Genomic DNA, 21,233 nt, shown 5'->3' on the forward strand with positions numbered 1-21,233 from the left:
ACAGCACCACAACAATACATCCCCCAATTTCCGCCGTTAAAATTGCCGGAAAACCCCTTTCATCGGACCAAACAAATTTCCTTAAGATCCACAATTAACAAATGAAAATCGAAACAAAGTACGTTATGTACAATTTATTTCATCGTACTCGTTACAATCACATTAAAACGACAGCTAATACTCCCTAAATAAATATTCGTAAAACAATGGAAATAAGTAAGTTTTCGAAATGAAATTACAAAATTAGTCAATAAATTATAGTATCCAGTTTCCTGACAGATGCTAAACAATCGACCGAGGAACAAGATCAGATCAGGATCAACTAAACTAAAAATACAAAAATACAAAATTAGAATACAAACTAAAATACCAAAAAATTAATAACCAATCCTAATCAAATTCATATCATCATTTCTTACGACCATTGTAATCCAAGTTTTCAAAGTAACGAATCGACAAAAGAGATAACGAAAGTTGCATCTCATCTTTTCCCCAACGAGTTTTCACCGAATTACATCTCTTCCCCGGAACAACCGTACGCGGCGGAGTAGGCAAACACGGCCAAACCGACGACGATGTAGCCGCAGCTACCGTCGAAGAAGACGACGATTTAATGACGGAAATAGACGGTTTAGATAACGGCAACAAATATTGAGAATGAAGACTATTAGTTCACAATAACTTGATTATGAACACAAGACTCTCAATAAACAATAAATAAGAATTATATGAACATGAAATTGAGAGAACACGAATTGATAGAATAAGAGAGAAAAGTATTCGTGCTTCAAAAGATAAAAAGTACAGAATCTTCGTACCCCTATTTATACAAGATAAATCAAATCTTTATGATTTGGTTTCCAAAACTACTTGACTAGAAAATAGGAAAAGATAAACTTAAACTTATTAATATTCTAAACAAATCAGTGTTTATCTTCTAGAGATAATATCAAATCAAAACGTGATCTTCTAAATATTTATCCAGATCTCCAGAATTCCCATAGCTTCATTATCAAGTAATTAAACCGTTGACCACAACAGATTCTGCAACTCCAGACTCTAACATTCAGACTCTAAACTCCTGCAAAAACATTTTGACTCATCAGATCATTTTCCAACAATCTTCTCCTATCTGATGATGTCAAAACTACCTGTTCTTCTACTCCTTCAGTTTTGTAAGCTCCTTCTCAATCAACTTACACTTGCTCTTCATATATCTCATTTTCTTCAACATGGGCAACTTACCCTGCAAGTGTTTCAACAACTTAACTCTAAAAGGATGAGTCTGTTCAGTTGTGCACCTGGTCAACAATCCAAGCAACAAATTAATATCTGCACCTTCAAACTGATCCACTCTAATCAGCATTCTTAGATTTCCAGTCGTTTTGATCATTAAGGCATCCAAATACTCAACATAGCTTTCATCAATAAACTGCAAATGTTCTGGAACAGAGTATCTCCCAACATGACCTCTAAACCTTCTTTCTTTCATCTCCAAATTAAACATACCACAGAAAACCTCATAATCCTTCAAGCTGATAAATCCTTCTTCAAAAACAAGATGAACTAAATTACACACTTTCTTGAACACTTCATCAACAATCTCCTTATCTCCTTCACATCTTTGTATACAAACTGCCAAACCTCTCCACTCACAAAAACCAAGTCTCATAATATGACTCACTTTCACCTTTATTCTTTTATCAGACATATGAGTCATAGTCAACAACAAATTCACCTCAGTTTCTGACTTCACAATTTCAACATTAACTACATCTCCTTCATACCTCTTAAACCTGAATCTTTTGTTCATTAAAAACCTCAATTTGTCTTGAGCAGCTGCAACCATAACAACATTTTCTTGATCATTGCCATCACCAACATCTCTAGCAATAACTCCAGCATCAACCATTGAAACATCAACAACAGGTTCAACAACTCCAGTTTCAACTTGATTTTGATTAACAATCACCTCAGTTTCAGTTTCCATTCTTTCACCATCATTACTCTCCCCCTCAACCTGTAACTCCCCCTCAATATGAGCCCTTTTGGAAGACTCCCCCTCAACACCTTCAGCTGATGACCTCTTTCTCTTCTCCCCCTTTTTGACATCATCATGAGAGAGAGCAGATAAGAACCTCCAAATTTCAGCTTGATCATCCTTAAGAGACTTGATATCTGAGGCAAAACCAGCAAAACATTCTTTAACTTCTTCAACACCTTGCATATTGTTCTCCAAAATACTCAACCTATCACCAATAACTGTTAAACTTGCTACATCACCAGAACCCTGCACATTCCCAACCAACCTCCTAACCTCCAACACCTCATCATGAGAAACCAAATTAGAATGGAGTTTATCAACTTGGGACTGCACACCCAGAAGCTTGTCATCAAACTTCTTAGCCATAGAAGTCAAAGCCTGAGATAGGCCAACCTCTGTGACTGGTGCCTCAGCCTGCAATGTAGAACCAGTTGTGATTGATAAAGGTTGTATGTCCTCAACACCTTCCTGTTGTGAAGTAGGGTGATCCTTGGACAAAGAAGCTTTTGAGGCCTGTACTTCATCCTGTGATCTGAATGAAGCATTGGCAGCCTGTGCAAGAATGTGTAAGGATTGGACATTTTGAGAGAGAGGTGGCAGACTGATGTCTGAGGTAGGTTTAGCCATAGATTGGTCTTGAGTTTGGTTTGATAAGTCCAGGATTGGGACTTGAGTTAAGTTATCTGAGGGGGTTGGCTCAGTAACTGTAATGAGGTTATCCAAGCTCACTATCCTAGTAGGTTCAGGCTGGGTTAAAGTACTCCCCTCACCAACCTCTAGCAGAGGTGGTGGAGTTGTACTTGCAGCACCTTGCCTAATAGATGTTTGATGTGCATCTATGGGTGCTGGAACAACTAGGTTTGCAGACATGTGAACATTCTCAGTATGAGCTGGTGAGCTCACAAGGTTGTTTAATGAAGAATTTTGTTCTTGAGCAGTGGGAGAAGGTGGGTTTGAATTGAGTGGGATTTCCTCATCCATCCCTTCTGCCTGCTCTGTTTGTTGAACATTGTGTGGTGGAGTAACTGGGGGGGCAGAATCAGAATGATCAGATTCTATAAGTGGTTGATCAATGTTTTGATCACCTGCAGATCCTGGATGATCAGACCCTGCATGTGATTCCCCTTCAGACCCTGATTGCTCATGATCTAAAGGTTGATCTGGTTGACCAGGTTGAGCTGGTTGACCATTGTTGATCCACTGAAGCATAGCTGGAGTAAGTCCAATTTCATTGTTGTTGATGTGATTATGAAACATCCTTGTACTACACTCAGGAACAGCTGTAAATTCATAAACCCTGAACACCCTTAACCCATCATACAAATTAGGAGTCATAGCCTGTTCTATCATCAAACTTAAAATCCTTATGAATGGAACATTATGATCTCTTGGTGTTCTTTCAGCTAGCAACAACATCTCATTGAAATACAACCTGGCAAAATCTATATTCCTCCCAGTAACAATTGCATGAAACAAGAAAGCCTCAAAATCATTGATTTCAGTCAAGCTACCACTTTTGAAACTCAAACTCCTTACAACATTAGACAATAAAAACATCCAACGAGGTGAAAACATACTTGTTTTAACAGTTGAATCGGTCAATTGTTGACCAACCATATTAAAGCTTAACCTAGCAGCTGATTTAGAAGTTGCTCTAACATAATCGTTTTGCATTGGTAAGTTTAAAGCTAACCTTAGATGATTTTCAGTAAGGACAAGAGTGTTGTTACCATTCCTGTATGTCCCTGTAAGCGTTCTTGCCTCCCTATTACCAACACAGGTGTACCAAAACTCAGCTAACAATTCAGGATACATTGTGGTCGTTTTGAAGAAAGCTTCCCTTAGTGGATGATTATGCATGAACTCAATCAACTCTTCATAGCCCTCATTCACAAAATTCTCTGGAATAGTGTCGCAAGCAACTCGATTATTCACCGATACCATAACATCTTTGTTGGCTTTGATCTCCACAGCTCGAATCATGTTTGGAGTGGGTACTAGAACAAAAGGAATATACTTTGTGCGTGCCATTGTGCTTGATCGAAGAAAATTGCAGTAAAATTGAGGGAATTTTGAAGTTAAGAACGTAAAAGGGATTTAGGGTTTTAAAATTGAAATCGATGAAGAGAGATGGAGGGATATTTATATCCTAACAAGATTTCAAAAAGTTACTTTTAACCCTCCAACTTATTTACAGTTTACCCCTTTTAAAATAATCCTTTTTCTTTTTAAAACAAAATAAAAATACACAAAAATACAAAAGAAAGTAAATAACCTTAGACTCTGGAAAACATGACGTCATCCAGACTCTGGAAATCAGACTCTACCTTTTTTTTTTTTTTTTTTTTTTTTTTTTTTTTTTTTACAACAACATAATTAGAGAGTATCTTCACTTGTCAACATTTCTGTTGAAGGATTTAGCATACCAAGTTTTTCAAGAAGATAAAAATGCCTCTCTTCAGGAAGTGCCTTAGTAAAAATATCTGTCAGTTGATCTTTTGTGCCAATATGTTTTAACACCACTTTGCCTTTCTCAACACAATCTCTTATAAAATGATGCCTGATATCTATATGCTTAGTCCTGGAATGAAACACTGGATTTTCAGTAATAGCAATAGCACTTTCATTATCACACATGATTGGAGTTTTGGTTAAAGTTAATCCAAAATCCAATAGTTGATGTTGCATCCAAAGCAATTGAGCACAACAGATCCCTGCAGCTACATATTCAGCTTCTGCTGTTGAAGTGGCCACTGAATTTTGCTTTTTACTTGACCAACTCACCAATTTACCACCTAACAATTGACAACCACCAGATGTGCTTTTTCTGTCTAACTTACAACCTGCATAGTCTGCATCTGTGTAACCAATTAGATCAAACCCTGAGTCTTTAGCATACCAAAGACCCAGGTTAGGAGTACCTTTCAAGTACCTAAAAATTCTTTTCACAGCCTTATAATGAGACTCTTTAGGATCTGACTGATAACGTGCACACATACATGTAGCAAACATTATATCAGGTCTACTAGCAGTTAAGTATAACAAAGATCCAATCATACCTCTATAGGTTGATTGACAAGTTGGTTTTCCAGATTCATCTTTATCAAGTTTTTCAGAAATACTCATTGGGGTTCTTAAAGAGGAACAATTTTTAAAACCATATTTGGTAAGCATATCAGAAACATAATTACTTTGGTTAATAAAAATACCCTCTTGACTCTGCTTAATTTGTAGCCCAAGAAAATAGTTTAAAGTACACAAGTTACTCATCCTATATTCTTTAGACATTATATCTGAAAACCATTTTCTCAAAATTGGATTAGTAGACCCAAAAATAATGTCATCAACATAAATTTGAATCAGTAACACATCACCTTTCTCCTTTTTGATGAATAAAGTTTTGTCAATAGCTCCTCTAGAAAATTTCTTTTCCAAAAGAAATGTTGACAAAGTATCATACCAGGCTCTGGGAGCTTGTTTCAGACCATACAGTGCTTTCTTCAATCTGTAGACATGCTTGGGAAACTTCTTATTTTTGAAACCAGGAGGTTGCTTTACATACACCTCTTCTTGCAATATACCATTCAGAAAAGCACTCTTTACATCCATTTGAAACACCACAAAATCTTTATCTGAAGCATATGCTAGAAACAATCTGATTGCTTCAATTCTAGCAACAGGAGCAAAGGTCTCATCATAATCTATACCTTCTTCTTGTCTGTACCCTTGAGCCACTAGTCTTGCTTTATTTCTAACCACAATACCATCTTTATCAACCTTGTTTCTGTAAACCCATTTAGTACCAATTGCAGTTTTACCTTCAGGTTTTGGAACCAATTCCCACACATCATTTCTTTCAAACTCAGTCAATTCTTCAGTCATAGCTTCAACCCAATCATTGTCAGCCAATGCTTCATCTACTTCTTTGGGTTCAATGAGTGAAAGAAAATTTGAGAAGAAACAATAATTAGCAATTGCAAAATCAGACACAGGTGTCTGAGACGAAGAACCAGTTTTAGGTAAACCAGTAGGATCTACAACATAATCTTCAAGATGCTTTGGAATAACAATATTTCTAGAAGATTTTCTGATAGGAACAACAGGATTCAAAGTAGTATTAGAAGGTTGATCATCTTCATGAGTAACACTTGGCTCATCTTCTTGTTGAACTTCTTCAGTGAGAGCATTATCTGCAGAATTTTTCAATCCAGACAAATTAAATTCATCTGTCTCAGACTCTGAATCTAGAGTCTAAACACTGTTTCCAGAAATTAAATTAGACAATTCACCAAGTGCAGAATGCTCAGAACTAGATGATTGATCCATTTCAATGGGACTTTCATCAAAAGAAACGTTAATGGATTCTTCAATCTTCATTCTCCTCTTATTATACACTCTATAAGCTTTAGAAACAGAAGAATAACCAATGAACACACCTTCATCAGATTTTGGCCTCATCTTCTCAAGCTGATCCCTTTGATTCAAAATATAGCACTTACATCCAAATACATGAAAGTAATGAATAGTAGGCACCTTTTTATGATACAATTCATAGGAAGTTTTGCCATGCCTCTTCACAATTAATGACCTGTTTTGAGTATAACAAGCTGTATTGACAGCTTCTGCCCAGAATCTGAGTGCAATATTTGATTGGCATAACATGGTTCTGGCTGCTTCAATAAGTGTTCTATTTCTTCGTTCAGCAACTCCATTTTGTTGTGGAGTTCTAACAGCAGAGAAATTTTGACCAATTCCAGACTCTTCACAAAATTCAATTAGAGTAACATTCTTGAACTCAGTGCCATGATCACTTCTCAATTGTTTAACAAGAACACCTTTTTGAACCTGCTCTTTCTTGATTAAATTAATGATTTCTTCAGGAGCATCACTTTTTGCAGCTAAAAAGATAACCCAGGTAAACCTAGAATACTCATCAACAACAACCAAAGTATATCTTTTCCCACCTAGACTACTAGTGTTCATTGGACCAAATAGATCCATATGAAGCATATGAAGTGGATCACTAATAGTGGCTAGGGATTTTGAGGGAAACTTTGTTTTGGTTTGTTTACCCATTATGCAAGCAGAACAAGGTTTATCTTTCTTGAAAGGTTGCTGAGGCAAACCTCTAACAAGCTTCTTTTTGGAAAGCTCATTAATATTTTTAAAATTCAGATGAGATAACCTTTTATGCCAAAGCCAATTAAGTTCTGGAACAGTTTGAGAATACAAGCATGTTTCAATTTCAGAATCAACAGAATCCAAATCCAGCATATACACATTTTGGAATCTCCAGGCAACAAGAGTTGGTCTTCCTTTTGGATCATAAATAATTCCAGCTTTCTTTCTTATTCTGATTTCACAATCTTCATCAGCAATCTGACTTACACTTAGCAGATTATGCTTTAACCCTTCAACTAAAGCAACTTTCTTGAATGAAACACTTCCAGCAATAACAGTACCATAACCAATAGTCTTTGCAACTGAATTATCACCATATCTCACAGAAGGACCTTTTTCTTCTACAAACCCTACAAGATGCTCTTTGCATCCAGTCATGTGTCTTGAGCAACCACTGTCTAAATACCACTTATTACCCTGCTACACAAGACACAAGCAAATGAAAAATGATTAAATCTTAGGGGGAACCCACTTTGCAGTGGGTTCAGATGGAGTGCATTTAACCCTCCAGACAAAAGCTTTATTACCAATCCTGATCAACTTATCCACAACTGTTTTTAAAACACCTTTATTTTCACAAACTTTAGGTTTCCATACCTTTTTAAAATTTTCAGGAAAACAAGATGATTTTGAGAATTTTTCATGACCCTTTAATCTTTCATTAAGCTTTGAAATTCTCCTTTTCAGTTTTTTTATAGTCTTAGCTTGTTTTGACTCTGACTTTCTTTTAGTTGACCATTTAGGATCTGGACAAGTGTCACTATTAGAAGATGATTCAGTATCACTTATGCTACTTGATTCTTGGGTGTAAGATACTAGGTCAGAACATACACTTTCACTTTTAGAGACTAAACTGTTAGAGTCTGAAGGTTTCAATAGTTTAGACTCTGATGGATTTCTGCAGTCTAAAATTATAGTCTGTGAAGGTTTAACAGGTTCTAATGATTTTACAAACTCAGATGATCTTACAAAAGCATTAGTTAAAATCTTTTTCTCACCATCAAATTTTACAAAAGTATTTGGTAAAATGTCAGGCTTAAATATAATAGGATCAACTTCCACATTATTATCTAATGTGTAGTTTTCACCAAGTATAGCTTTGACATCATTTGGAATTTGTTTAGCAATAGCATCAGAATTCTTTTTGGAAGAAACACACCAAGATTTGCAAATATTTTCATAATGGTTTGCCTTTTTAATTGATCTTCCTAATTCAGTATTTAACCTTTTAGTTTCTTCTGAATATGCCATTTTATATGTGTCAAGTTTTACCTCACATTCTTTTAATACTTTAATTTCAGCATCTTTATCTTTGATGGTGTTCTTAAGCTCAAAGATCTGTGTTCTTAACCTGTCACTATCCTCTAAGCACCAATTGAAATCAAGCAACAAATACTGAAACATTCTCACTTTTTCATTATCAAGATAGTTTACAAAGTTTTGTACCTTATAGGCAGAACCTTTATTACAAGTAGAGTCTTTATCCATCTTCTCAATAGCTTTCAAATCTTCCTCAAACTTGCTAGAACCACTATCCTTTTCAATTATAGCCATCAGACACTTATCCTCTTCATCATCAGATGATGAATCTTCATCTTCCCATGCTTCTGTGTACAATGCTTTCTCCTGTTCTTTATTCTTCAACTTTTCTGCTTCACTTTTCATCTTCTTATACTTGAGCTTGTACTTTCTTGCTTTGTCAACAGGTTTGTTGAAATTTGAACCTCCTTCATTCTTGGACCAGCAATCAGCAGCTATATGACCTACCTTACCACACTTGAAACATTTAGCTTTCTTTGGATCAAATGTACTCTTGCCTTTACCCTTCTTAAAACCAAACTTCTTCTGCTCAATCCTTTGTGTCAAAAGAGCCACTTGACTTTCCAGATCTTGAATCTCCTCATCTTCATCAGAATCACTATCATCAGAGGTCTCATCACTTTCAGAATCAACCTTACTAGAATAACTTGAGAATAATTGCTTATTCTTCTTAGTAGTAGCTATTAATGCAGCTTCTGGATCTTTAACCACCTTCTTAGCATTGATCTTGTTCTTCAACTGTGATTCTTCAAAGTTTGACAGTATGCCAAACAATTCACTCAATTCATAACTGTCTATCTTCTCACTGATTACCATGGATGTAATCACAGATTCAAAGTTTGAAGGTAGCAATTCAATGAATTTTTGACACAACACTTGTTGTGTTTTCTCTACACCAACACTTTCAAGATCATTAATCAGAACCTGAAATCTTGAATGAAGATCACTCAAGGATTCTTTAGGCTGAGCAGCAAAATTTTCATAACACCTTATCAGATTCTTCTTCTTCTGAGTCTTAACAACTGTGACTCCTTCATAATCATTGAACAAGAGATCCCACATATGTAGTGACCCGAACTTTTCCATGTTTATATATATTAATTGAGATTGATATTTACATGATTAAATGTTTCCAACATGTTAAGCAATCAAACTTGTTAAGACTTGATTAATTGAAATATGTTTCATATAGACAATTGACCACCCAAGTTGATCGGTGATTCACGAACGTTAAAACTTGTAAAAACTATATGATGACATATATATGGATATATATATATATATAGTTAACATGATACTATGATAAGAAAACATATCATAAAGTATATTAACAATGAACTACATATGTAAAAACAAGACTACTAACTTAATGATTTTTAAACGAGACATATATGTAACGATTATCGTTGTAAAGACATTTAATGTATATATATCATATTAAGAGATATTCATACATGATAATATCATGATAATATAATAATTTAAAATCTCATTTGATATTATAAACATTGGGTTAACAACATTTAACAAGATCGTTAACCTAAAGGTTTCAAAACAACACTTACATGTAACGACTAACGATGACTTAACGACTCAGTTAAAATGTATATACATGTAGTGTTTTAATATGTATTTATACACTTTTGAAAGACTTCAATACACTTATCAAAATACTTCTACTTAACAAAAATGCTTACAATTACATCCTCGTTCAGTTTCATCAACAATTCTACTCGTATGCACCCGTATTCGTACTCGTACAATACACAGCTTTTAGATGTATGTACTATTGGTATATACACTCCAATGATCAGATCTTAGCAGCCCATGTGAGTCACCTAACACATGTGGGAACCATCATTTGGCAACTAGCATGAAATATCTCATAAAATTACAAAAATATGAGTAATCATTCATGACTTATTTACATGAAAACAAAATTACATATCCTTTATATCTAATCCATACACCAACGACCAAAAACACCTACAAACACTTTCATTCTTCAATTTTCTTCATCTAATTGATCTCTCTCAAGTTCTATCTTCAAGTTCTAAGTGTTCTTCATAAATTCCAAAAGTTCTAGTTTCATAAAATCAAGAATACTTTCAAGTTTGCTAGCTCACTTCCAATCTTGTAAGGTGATCATCCAACCTCAAGAAATCTTTGTTTCTTACAGTAGGTTATCATTCTAATACAAGGTAATAATCATATTCAAACTTTGGTTCAATTTCTATAACTATAAATATCTTATTTCAAGTGATGATCTTACTTGAACTTGTTTTCGTGTCATGATTCTGCTTCAAGAACTTCGAGCCATCCAAGGATCCATTGAAGCTAGATCCATTTTTCTCTTTTCCAGTAGGTTTATCCAAGGAACTTAAGGTAGTAATGATGTTCATAACATCATTCGATTCATACATATAAAGCTATCTTATTCGAAGGTTTAAACTTGTAATCACTAGAACATAGTTTAGTTAATTCTAAACTTGTTCGCAAACAAAAGTTAATCCTTCTAACTTGAATTTTAAAATCAACTAAACACATGTTCTATATCTATATGATATGCTAACTTAATGATTTAAAACCAGGAAACACGAAAAACACCGTAAAACCGGATTTACGCCGTCGTAGTAACACCGCGGGCTGTTTTGGGTTAGTTAATTAAAAACTATGATAAACTTTGATTTAAAAGTTGTTATTCTTAGAAAATGATTTTTATTATGAACATGAAACTATATCCAAAAATTATGGTTAAACTCAAAGTGGAAGTATGTTTTCTAAAATGGTCATCTAGACGTCGTTCTTTCGACTGAAATGACTACCTTTACAAAAACGACTTGTAACTTATTTTTCCGACTATAAACCTATACTTTTTCTGTTTAGATTCATAAAATAGAGTTCAATATGAAACCATAGCAATTTGATTCACTCAAAACGGATTTAAAATGAAGAAGTTATGGGTAAAACAAGATTGGATAATTTTTCTCATTTTAGCTACGTGAAAATTGGTAACAAATCTATTCCAACCATAACTTAATCAACTTGTATTGTATATTATGTAATCTTGAGATACCATAGACACGTATACAATGTTTCAACCTATCATGTCGACACATCTATATATATTTCGGAACAACCATAGACACTCTATATGTGAATGTTGGAGTTAGCTATACAGGGTTGAGGTTGATTCCAAAATATATATAGTTTGAGTTGTGATCAATACTGAGATACGTATACACTGGGTCGTGGATTGATTCAAGATAATATTTATCGATTTATTTCTGTACATCTAACTGTGGACAACTAGTTATAGGTTACTAACGAGGACAGCTGACTTAATAAACTTAAAACATCAAAATATATTAAAAGTGTTGTTAATATATTTTGAACATACTTTAATATATATGTATATATTGTTATAGGTTCGTGAATCAACAGTGGCCAAGTCTTACTTCCCGACGAAGTAAAAATCTGTGAAAGTGAGTTATAGTCCCACTTTTAAAATCTAATATTTTTGGGATGAGAATACATGCAGGTTTTATAAATGATTTACAAAATAGACACAAGTACGTGAAACTACATTCTATGGTTGAATTATCGAAATCGAATATGCCCCTTTTTATTAAGTCTGGTAATCTAAGAATTAGGGAACAGACACCCTAATTGACGCGAATCCTAAAGATAGATCTATTGGGCCTAACAAATGAAATGTCCCGTTCTTATTGATTAAAAACGTTCCATATTAATTGATTTCGTTGCGAGGTTTTGACCTCTATATGAGACGTTTTTCAAAGACTGCATTCATTTTAAAACAAACCATAACCTTTATTTCATCAATAAAGGTTTAAAAAGCTTTACGTAGATTATCAAATAATGATAATCTAAAATATCCTGTTTACACACGACCATTACATAATAGTTTACAATACAAATATGTTACAACAAAATAAGTTTCTTGAATGCAGTTTTTACACAATATCATACAAGCATGGACTCCAAATCTCGTCCTTATTTAAGTATGCGACAGCGGAAGCTCTTAATAATCACCTGAGAATAAACATGCTTAAAACGTCAACAAAAATGTTGGTGAGTTATAGGTTTAACCTATATATATCAAATCATAATAATAGACCACAAGATTTCATATTTCAATACACATCCCATACATAGAGATAAAAATCATTCATATGGTGAACACCTGGTAACCGACATTAACAAGATGCATATATAAGAATATCCCCATCATTCCGGGACACCCTTCGGATATGATATAAATTTTGAAGTACTAAAGCATCCGGTACTTTGGATGGGGTTTGTTAGGCCCAATAGATCTATCTTTAGGATTCGCGTCAATTAGGGTGTCTGTTCCCTAATTCATAGATTACCAGACTTAATAAAAAGGGGCATATTCGATTTCGATAATTCAACCATAGAATGTAGTTTCACGTACTTGTGTCTATTTTGTAAATCATTTATAAAACCTGCATGTATTCTCATCCCAAAAATATTAGATTTTAAAAGTGGGACTATAACTCACTTTCACAGATTTTTACTTCGTCGGGAAGTAAGACTTGGCCACTGGTTGATTCACGAACCTATAACAATATATACATATATATCAAAGTATGTTCAAAATATATTTACAACACTTTTAATATATTTTGATGTTTTAAGTTTATTAAGTCAGCTGTCCTCGTTAGTAACCTACAACTAGTTATCCACAGTTAGATGTACAGAAATAAATCAATAAATATTATCTTGAATCAATCCACGACCCAGTGTATACGTATCTCAGTATTGATCACAACTCAAACTATATATATTTTGGAATCAACCTCAACCCTGTATAGCTAACTCCAACATTCACATATAGAGTGTCTATGGTTGTTCCGAAATATATATAGATGTGTCGACATGATAGGTCGAAACATTGTATACGTGTCTATGGTATCTCAAGATTACATAATATACAATACAAGTTGATTAAGTTATGGTTGGAATAGATTTGTTACCAATTTTCACGTAGCTAAAATGAGAAAAATTATCCAATCTTGTTTTACCCATAACTTCTTCATTTTAAATCCGTTTTGAGTGAATCAAATTGCTATGGTTTCATATTGAACTCTATTTTATGAATCTAAACAGAAAAAATATAGGTTTATAGTCTGAAAAATAATTTACAAGTCGTTTTTGTAAAGGTAGTCATTTTAGTCGAAAGAACGACGTCTAGATGACCATTTTAGAAAACATACTTCCACTTTGAGTTTAACCATAATTTTTGGATATAGTTTCATGTACATAATAAAAATCATTTTCTCAGAATAACAACTTTTAAATCAAAGTTTATCATAGTTTTTAATTAACTAACCCAAAACAGCCCGCGGTGTTACTACGACGGCGTAAATCCGGTTTTACGGTGTTTTTCGTGTTTCCAGGTTTTAAATCATTAAGTTAGCATATCATATAGATATAGAACATGTGTTTAGTTGATTTTAAAAGTCAAGTTAGAAGGATTAACTTTTGTTTGCGAACAAGTTTAGAATTAACTAAACTATGTTCTAGTGATTACAAGTTTAAACCTTCGAATAAGATAGCTTTATATGTATGAATCGAATGATGTTATGAACATCATTACTACCTTAAGTTCCTTGGATAAACCTACTGGAAAAGAAAAAAATGGATCTAGCTTCAATGGATCCTTGGATGGCTCGAAGTTCTTGAAGCAGAATCATGACACGAAAACAAGTTCAAGTAAGATCATCACTTGAAATAAGATTGTTATAGTTATAGAAATTGAACCAAAGTTTGAATATGATTATTACCTTGTATTAGAATGATAACCTACTGTAAGAAACAAAGATTTCTTGAGGTTGGATGATCACCTTACAAGATTGGAAGTGAGCTAGCAAACTTGAAAGTATTCTTGATTTTATGAAACTAGAACTTTTGAAATTTATGAAGAACACTTAGAACTTGAAGATAGAACTTGAGAGAGATCAATTAGATGAAGAAAATTGAAGAATGAAAGTGTTTGTAGGTGTTTTTGGTCGTTGGTGTATGGATTAGATATAAAGGATATGTAATTTTGTTTTCATGTAAATAAGTCATGAATGATTACTCATATTTTTGTAATTTTATGAGATATTTCATGCTAGTTGCCAAATGATGGTTCCCACATGTGTTAGGTGACTCACATGGGCTGCTAAGAGCTGATCATTGGAGTGTATATACCAATAGTACATACATCTAAAAGCTATGTATTGTACGAGTACAAATACGGGTGCATACGAGTAGAATTGTTGATGAAACTGAACGAGGATGTAATTGTAAGCATTTTTGTTAAGTAGAAGTATTTTGATAAGTGTCTTGAAGTCTTTCAAAAGTGTATGAATACATATTAAAACACTACATGTATATACATTTTAACTGAGTCTTTAAGTCATCGTTAGTCGTTACATGTAAGTGTTGTTTTGAAACCTTTAGGTTAACGATCTTGTTAAATATTGTTAACCCAATGTTTATAATATCAAATGAGATTTTAAATTATTATATTATCATGATATTATCATGTATGAATATCTCTTAATATGATATATATACATTAAATGTCTTTACAACGATAATCGTTACATATATGTCTCGTTTAAAAATCATTGAGTTAGTAGTCTTGTTTTTACATATGTAGTTCATTGTTAATATACTTAATGACATGTTTACTTATCATAGTATCATATTAACTATATATATATCCATATATATGTCATCATATAGTTTTAACAAGTTTTAACATTCGTGAATCACCGGTCAACTTGGGTGGTCAATTGTCTATATGAAACCTATTTCAATTAATCAAGTCTTAACAAGTTTGATTGCTTAACATGTTGGAAACATTTAATCATGTAAATATCAATCTAAATTAATATATATAAACATGGAAAAGTTCGGGTCACTACAGTACCTACCCGTTAAATAAATTTCGTCCCGAAATTTTAAGCTGTTGAAGGTGTTGACGAATCTTCTGGAAATAGATACGGGTATTTCTTCTTCATCTGATCTTCACGCTCCCAGGTGAACTCGGGTCCTCTACGAGCATTCCATCGAACCTTAACAATTGGTATCTTGTTTTGCTTAAGTCTTTTAACCTCACGATCCATTATTTCGACGGGTTCTTCGATGAATTGAAGTTTTTCGTTGATTTGGATTTCATCTAACGGAATAGTGAGATCTTCTTTAGCAAAACATTTCTTCAAATTCGAGACGTGGAAAGTGTTATGTACAGCCGCGAGTTGTTGAGGTAAGTCTAGTCTGTAAGCTACTGGTCCGACACGATCAATAATCTTGAATGGTCCAATATACCTTGGATTTAATTTCTCTCGTTTACCAAATCGAACAACGCCTTTCCAAGGTGCAACTTTAAGCATGACCATCTCTCCAATTTCAAATTCTATATCTTTTCTTTTAATGTCAGCGTAGCTCTTTTGTCGACTTTGGGCGGTTTTCAACCGTTGTTGAATTTGGATGATCTTCTCGGTAGTTTCTTGTATAATCTCCGGACCCGTAATCTGTCTATCCCCCACTTCACTCCAACAAATCGGAGACCTGCACTTTCTACCATAAAGTGCTTCAAACGGCGCCATCTCAATGCTTGAATGGTAGCTGTTGTTGTAGGAAAATTCTGCTAACGGTAGATGTCGATCCCAACTGTTTCCGAAATCAATAACACATGCTCGTAGCATGTCTTCAAGCGTTTGTATCGTCCTTTCGCTCTGCCCATCAGTTTGTGGATGATAGGCAGTACTCATGTCTAGACGAGTTCCTAATGCTTGCTGTAATGTCTGCCAGAATCTTGAAATAAATCTGCCATCCCTATCAGAGATAATAGAGATTGGTATTCCATGTCTGGAGACAACTTCCTTCAAATACAGTCGTGCTAACTTCTCCATCTTGTCATCTTCTCTTATTGGTAGGAAGTGTGCCGATTTGGTGAGACGATCAACTATTACCCAAATAGTATCAAAACCACTTGCAGTCCTTGGCAATTTAGTGATGAAATCCATGGTAATGTTTTCCCATTTCCATTCCGGGATTTCGGGTTGTTGAAGTAGACCTGATGGTTTTTGATGCTCAGCTTTGACCTTAGAACACGTCAAACATTCTCCTACGTATTTAGCAACATCGGCTTTCATACCCGGCCACCAAAAATGTTTCTTGATATCCTTGTACATCTTCCCCGTTCCCGGATGTATTGAGTATCTGGTTTTATGAGCTTCTCTAAGTACCATTTCTCTCATATCTCCAAATTTTGGTACCCAAATCCTTTCAGCCCTATACCGGGTTCCATCTTCCCGAATATTAAGATGCTTCTCTGATCCTTTGGGTATTTCATCCTTTAAATTTCCCTCTTTTAAAACTCCTTGTTGCGCCTCCTTTATTTGAGTAGTAAGGTTATTATGAATCATTATATTCATAGATTTTACTCGAATGGGTTCTCTGTCCTTCCTGCTCAAGGCATCGGCTACCACATTTGCCTTCCCCGGGTGGTAATGAATCTCAAAGTCGTAATCATTCAACAATTCAATCCACCTACGCTGCCTCATATTCAGTTGTTTCTGATTAAATATGTGTTGAAGACTTTTGTGGTCGGTATATATAATACTTTTGACCCCATATAAGTAGTGCCTCCAAGTCTTTAATGCAAAAACAACCGCGCCTAATTCCAAATCATGCGTCGTATAATTTTGCTCGTGAATCTTCAATTGTCTAGACGCATAAGCAATCACCTTCGTTCGTTGCATTAATACACAACCGAGACCTTGCTTTGATGCGTCACAATAAATCACAAAATCATCATTCCCTTCAGGCAATGACAATATAGGTGCCGTAGTTAGCTTTTTCTTCAATAACTGAAACGCTTTCTCTTGTTCATCCTTCCATTCAAATTTCTTCCCTTTATGCGTTAATGCAGTCAAGGGTTTTGCTATTCTGGAAAAGTCTTGGATGAACCTTCTGTAGTAACCAGCTAGTCCTAAAAACTGGCGTATGTGTTTTGGAGTTTTCGGGGTTTCCCACTTTTCAACAGTTTCTATCTTTGCCGGATCCACCTTAATACCTTCTTTGTTCACTATGTGACCGAGGAATTGAACTTCTTCCAACCAAAATGCACACTTTGAAAACTTAGCGTACAATTCTTCCTTCCTCAATACTTCTAACACCTTTCTCAAATGTTCACCGTGTTCTTGGTCATTCTTTGAGTAAATAAGTATGTCATCAATGAAAAAAATGACAAACTTGTCAAGGTATGGTCCACACACTCGGTTCATAAGGTCCATGAACACAGCTGGTGCATTAGTTAAACCAAACAGCATGACCATAAACTCGTAATGACCGTAACGTGTTCTGAAAGCAGTCTTTGGAATATCATCTTCTTTCACCCGCATTTGATGATACCCGGAATGTAAGTCAATCTTTGAATAAACAGACGAGCCTTGCAGTTGATCAAATAAGTCGTCGATTCTCGGTAGTGGGTAGCGGTTCTTGATGGTAAATTTGTTCAACTCTCGGTAGTCGATACACAACCTGAATGTACCATCTTTCTTCTTGACAAACAAAACAGGAGCTCCCCACGGTGATGTGCTTGGTCGAATGAAACCACGCTCTAAAAGTTCTTGTAATTGGCTTTGCAATTCTTTCATCTCGCTGGGTGCGAGTCTGTAAGGAGCACGAGCTATTGGTGCAGCTCCTGGTACAAGATCTATTTGAAATTCAACGGATCGATGTGGTGGTAATCCCGGTAATTCTTTCGGAAATACATCAGGAAATTCTTTTGCAATGGGAACATCATTGATGCTCTTTTCTTCAGTTTGTACTTTCTCGACGTGTGCTAGAACAGCATAGCAACCTTTTCTTATTAGTTTTTGTGCCTTCAAATTACTAATAAGATGTAGCTTCGTGTTGCCCTTTTCTCCGTACACCATTAAGGGTTTTCCTTTTTCTCGTATAATGCGAATTGCATTTTTGTAACAAACGATCTCTGCTTTTACTTCTTTCAACCAGTCCATACCGATTATCACATCAAAACTCCCTAACTCTACTGGTATCAAATCAATCTTAAATGTTTCGCTAACCAGTTTAATTTCTCGATTCCGACATATATTATCTGCTGAAATTAATTTACCATTTGCTAATTCGAGTAAAAATTTACTATCCAAAGGCGTCAATGGACAACTTAATTTAGCACAAAAATCTCTACTCATATAGCTTCTATCCGCACCCGAATCAAATAAAACGTAAGCAGATTTATTGTCAATAAGAAACGTACCTGTAACAAGCTCCGGGTCTTCCTGTGCCTCTGCCGCATTAATATTGAAAACTCTTCCACGGCCTTGTCCATTCGTGTTCTCCTGGTTCGGGCAATTTCTAATAATGTGGCCCGGTTTTCCACATTTATAACAAACTACATTGGCATAACTTACTCCGACACTACTTGCTCCGCCATTACTCGTTCCGACACCATTTGTTCCTTTCGTTCTATTAACCCCTGGTCCGTAGACCTCACACTTCGCCGCGCTATGACCATTTCTTTTACACTTGTTGCAAAATTTGGTGCAGAACCCCGAGTGATTCTTTTCACACCTTTGGCATAGCTGCTTCTGATTGTTGTTGTTGTTGCGGTTATTATTGTTGTTGGGATGATTGTTGTAGTTGCTGTTGTTATTATTGTTGTTGTTGTTGGGCCGTTTGTTGTAGTTGCGATTAATGTTGCGATTGTTGGGATAATTGTTGCGATTATTGTTGTAATTGCTGTTGTTGTTGTATTGGTGATTCTTATCACCGTTTTCCTCCCACTTTCTTTTGACTTGCTTCACATTGGCCTCTTCAGCAGTCTGTTCTTTAATTCTTTCTTCAATCTGGTTCACGAGTTTGTGAGCCATTCTACATGCCTGTTGTATGGAGGCGGGCTCGTGTGAACTTATATCTTCTTGGATTCTTTCCGGTAATCCTTTCACAAATGCGTCGATCTTCTCTTCCTCATCTTCAAATGCTCCCGAACACAATAGGCACAATTCTGTGAATCGTCTTTCGTACGTGGTAATATCAAATCCTTGGGTTCGTAACCCTCTAAGTTCTGTCTTGAGCTTATTGACCTCGGTTCTCGGACGGTACTTCTCGTTCATCAAGTGCTTGAATGCTGACCACGGTAGTGCGTACGCATCGTCTTGTCCCACTTGCTCTAGATAGGTATTCCACCATGTTAACGCAGAACCTGTGAAGGTATGCGTAGCGTACTTCACTTTGTCCTCTTCAGTACACTTACTTATGGCAAACACTGATTCGACCTTCTCGGTCCACCGTTTCAATCCGATCGGTCCTTCGGTTCCATCTAATTCCAAAGGTTTACAGGCAGTGAATTCTTTGTAGGTGCATCCTACACGATTTCCTGTACTGCTAGATCCAAGGTTATTGTTGGTATGTAGCGTAGCCTGTACTGCAGCTATGTTTGAAGCTAGAAAAGTACGGAATTCCTCTTCATTCATATTCACGGTATGTCGAGTAGTCGGTGCCATTTCCTTCAAAATAGTCAAATGGAACAAGTTAATCATACAGAATATTAAGAGTAGTTAATAGTATTTCGTAGCATAATATGAACTCATTTATAAAAGCTTTTTCTTCATATTAGCATTTTATAAGTTTAAATTCGGGTAGTACTTACCCGTTAAGTTCATACTTAGTAGCTAATATACAATTCAACTACTTCAATTCTATATGAAAAACTGATTATAATAATATTTCGCGTTCAAACTTTTATACAATATTTTACAAACTTACAATACCGCTTATTTTACATAAAGCATGAAATATAGCACACAATAACTTTGATACAAGATAGTTGTGAAGATAATTCTAGCTAGTACACAAGTCGTTCAGCAAAGGCAATAAAGACACGTAATTCATACGTCCAGAAACAAGTCATGCATTCTGGTTTTACTAGGACCACTTCCCATCCTTGGTCTTGTGCAACATAACCGTTATGGCCGTTGATAAGACAGCGTGTTGTAACGTCGTCAAAGGGACGAGGGTTACGTAATGTCCAACAGTCCCGTAATAATCTAAAAACCTCATTTCTTACCCCAATTACCGACTCCGTCACTTGTGGAAACGTTTTGTTTAATAGTTGTAGCCCGATGTTCTTGTTCTCACTTTGGTGAGAAGCGAACATTACTAATCCGTAAGCATAACATGCTTCTTTATGTTGCATGTTAGCCGCTTTTTCTAAATCACGAAGTCCAATATTCGGATATATTGAGTCAAAATAATTTCTTAACCCGTTGCGTAAAATAGCATTTGGGTTCCCCGCAATATATGCGTCAAAGTAAACACATCGTAACTTATGGGTTTTCCAATGTGATATCCCCCATCTTTCAAACGAAAGTCTCTTATAAACCAAGACATTCTTGGAACGTTCTTCGAATGTCTTACAAACTGATCTCGCCTTAAATAGTTGTGCCGAGGAATTCTGGCCGACTCTAGACAAGATTTCATCAATCATGTCTCCGGGTAGGTCTCTTAAAATATTGGGTTGTCTATCCATTTTGTGTTTCTATACTGTAAAATAGACAAGAGTTAGATTCATAAAAAAAAAATATACTTATTAATACAAGCAATTTTTACATATATCATAAAG

At 35.1% G+C, this 21,233-nt stretch overlaps 1 protein-coding gene across 1 annotated transcript in view; it reads right to left on the reverse strand.

Moving 5' to 3' along the window:
- Positions 1-408: 408 nt before the first annotated feature.
- The window catches only part of LOC139890311 (F-box protein GID2-like), a 36,596-nt gene continuing 15,771 nt past the window's right edge, over positions 409-21,233 (reverse strand). Inside the window, exon 3 of the mRNA XM_071873200.1 lies at positions 409-664. Coding sequence (XP_071729301.1) covers positions 409-664 — 256 coding nt within the window. The remainder of the gene's footprint in view (positions 665-21,233) is intronic.

Source organism: Rutidosis leptorrhynchoides, chromosome 2 (assembly GCF_046630445.1).
Source record: "Rutidosis leptorrhynchoides isolate AG116_Rl617_1_P2 chromosome 2, CSIRO_AGI_Rlap_v1, whole genome shotgun sequence".
NCBI classification, from domain to species: Eukaryota; Viridiplantae; Streptophyta; class Magnoliopsida; order Asterales; family Asteraceae; genus Rutidosis; species Rutidosis leptorrhynchoides.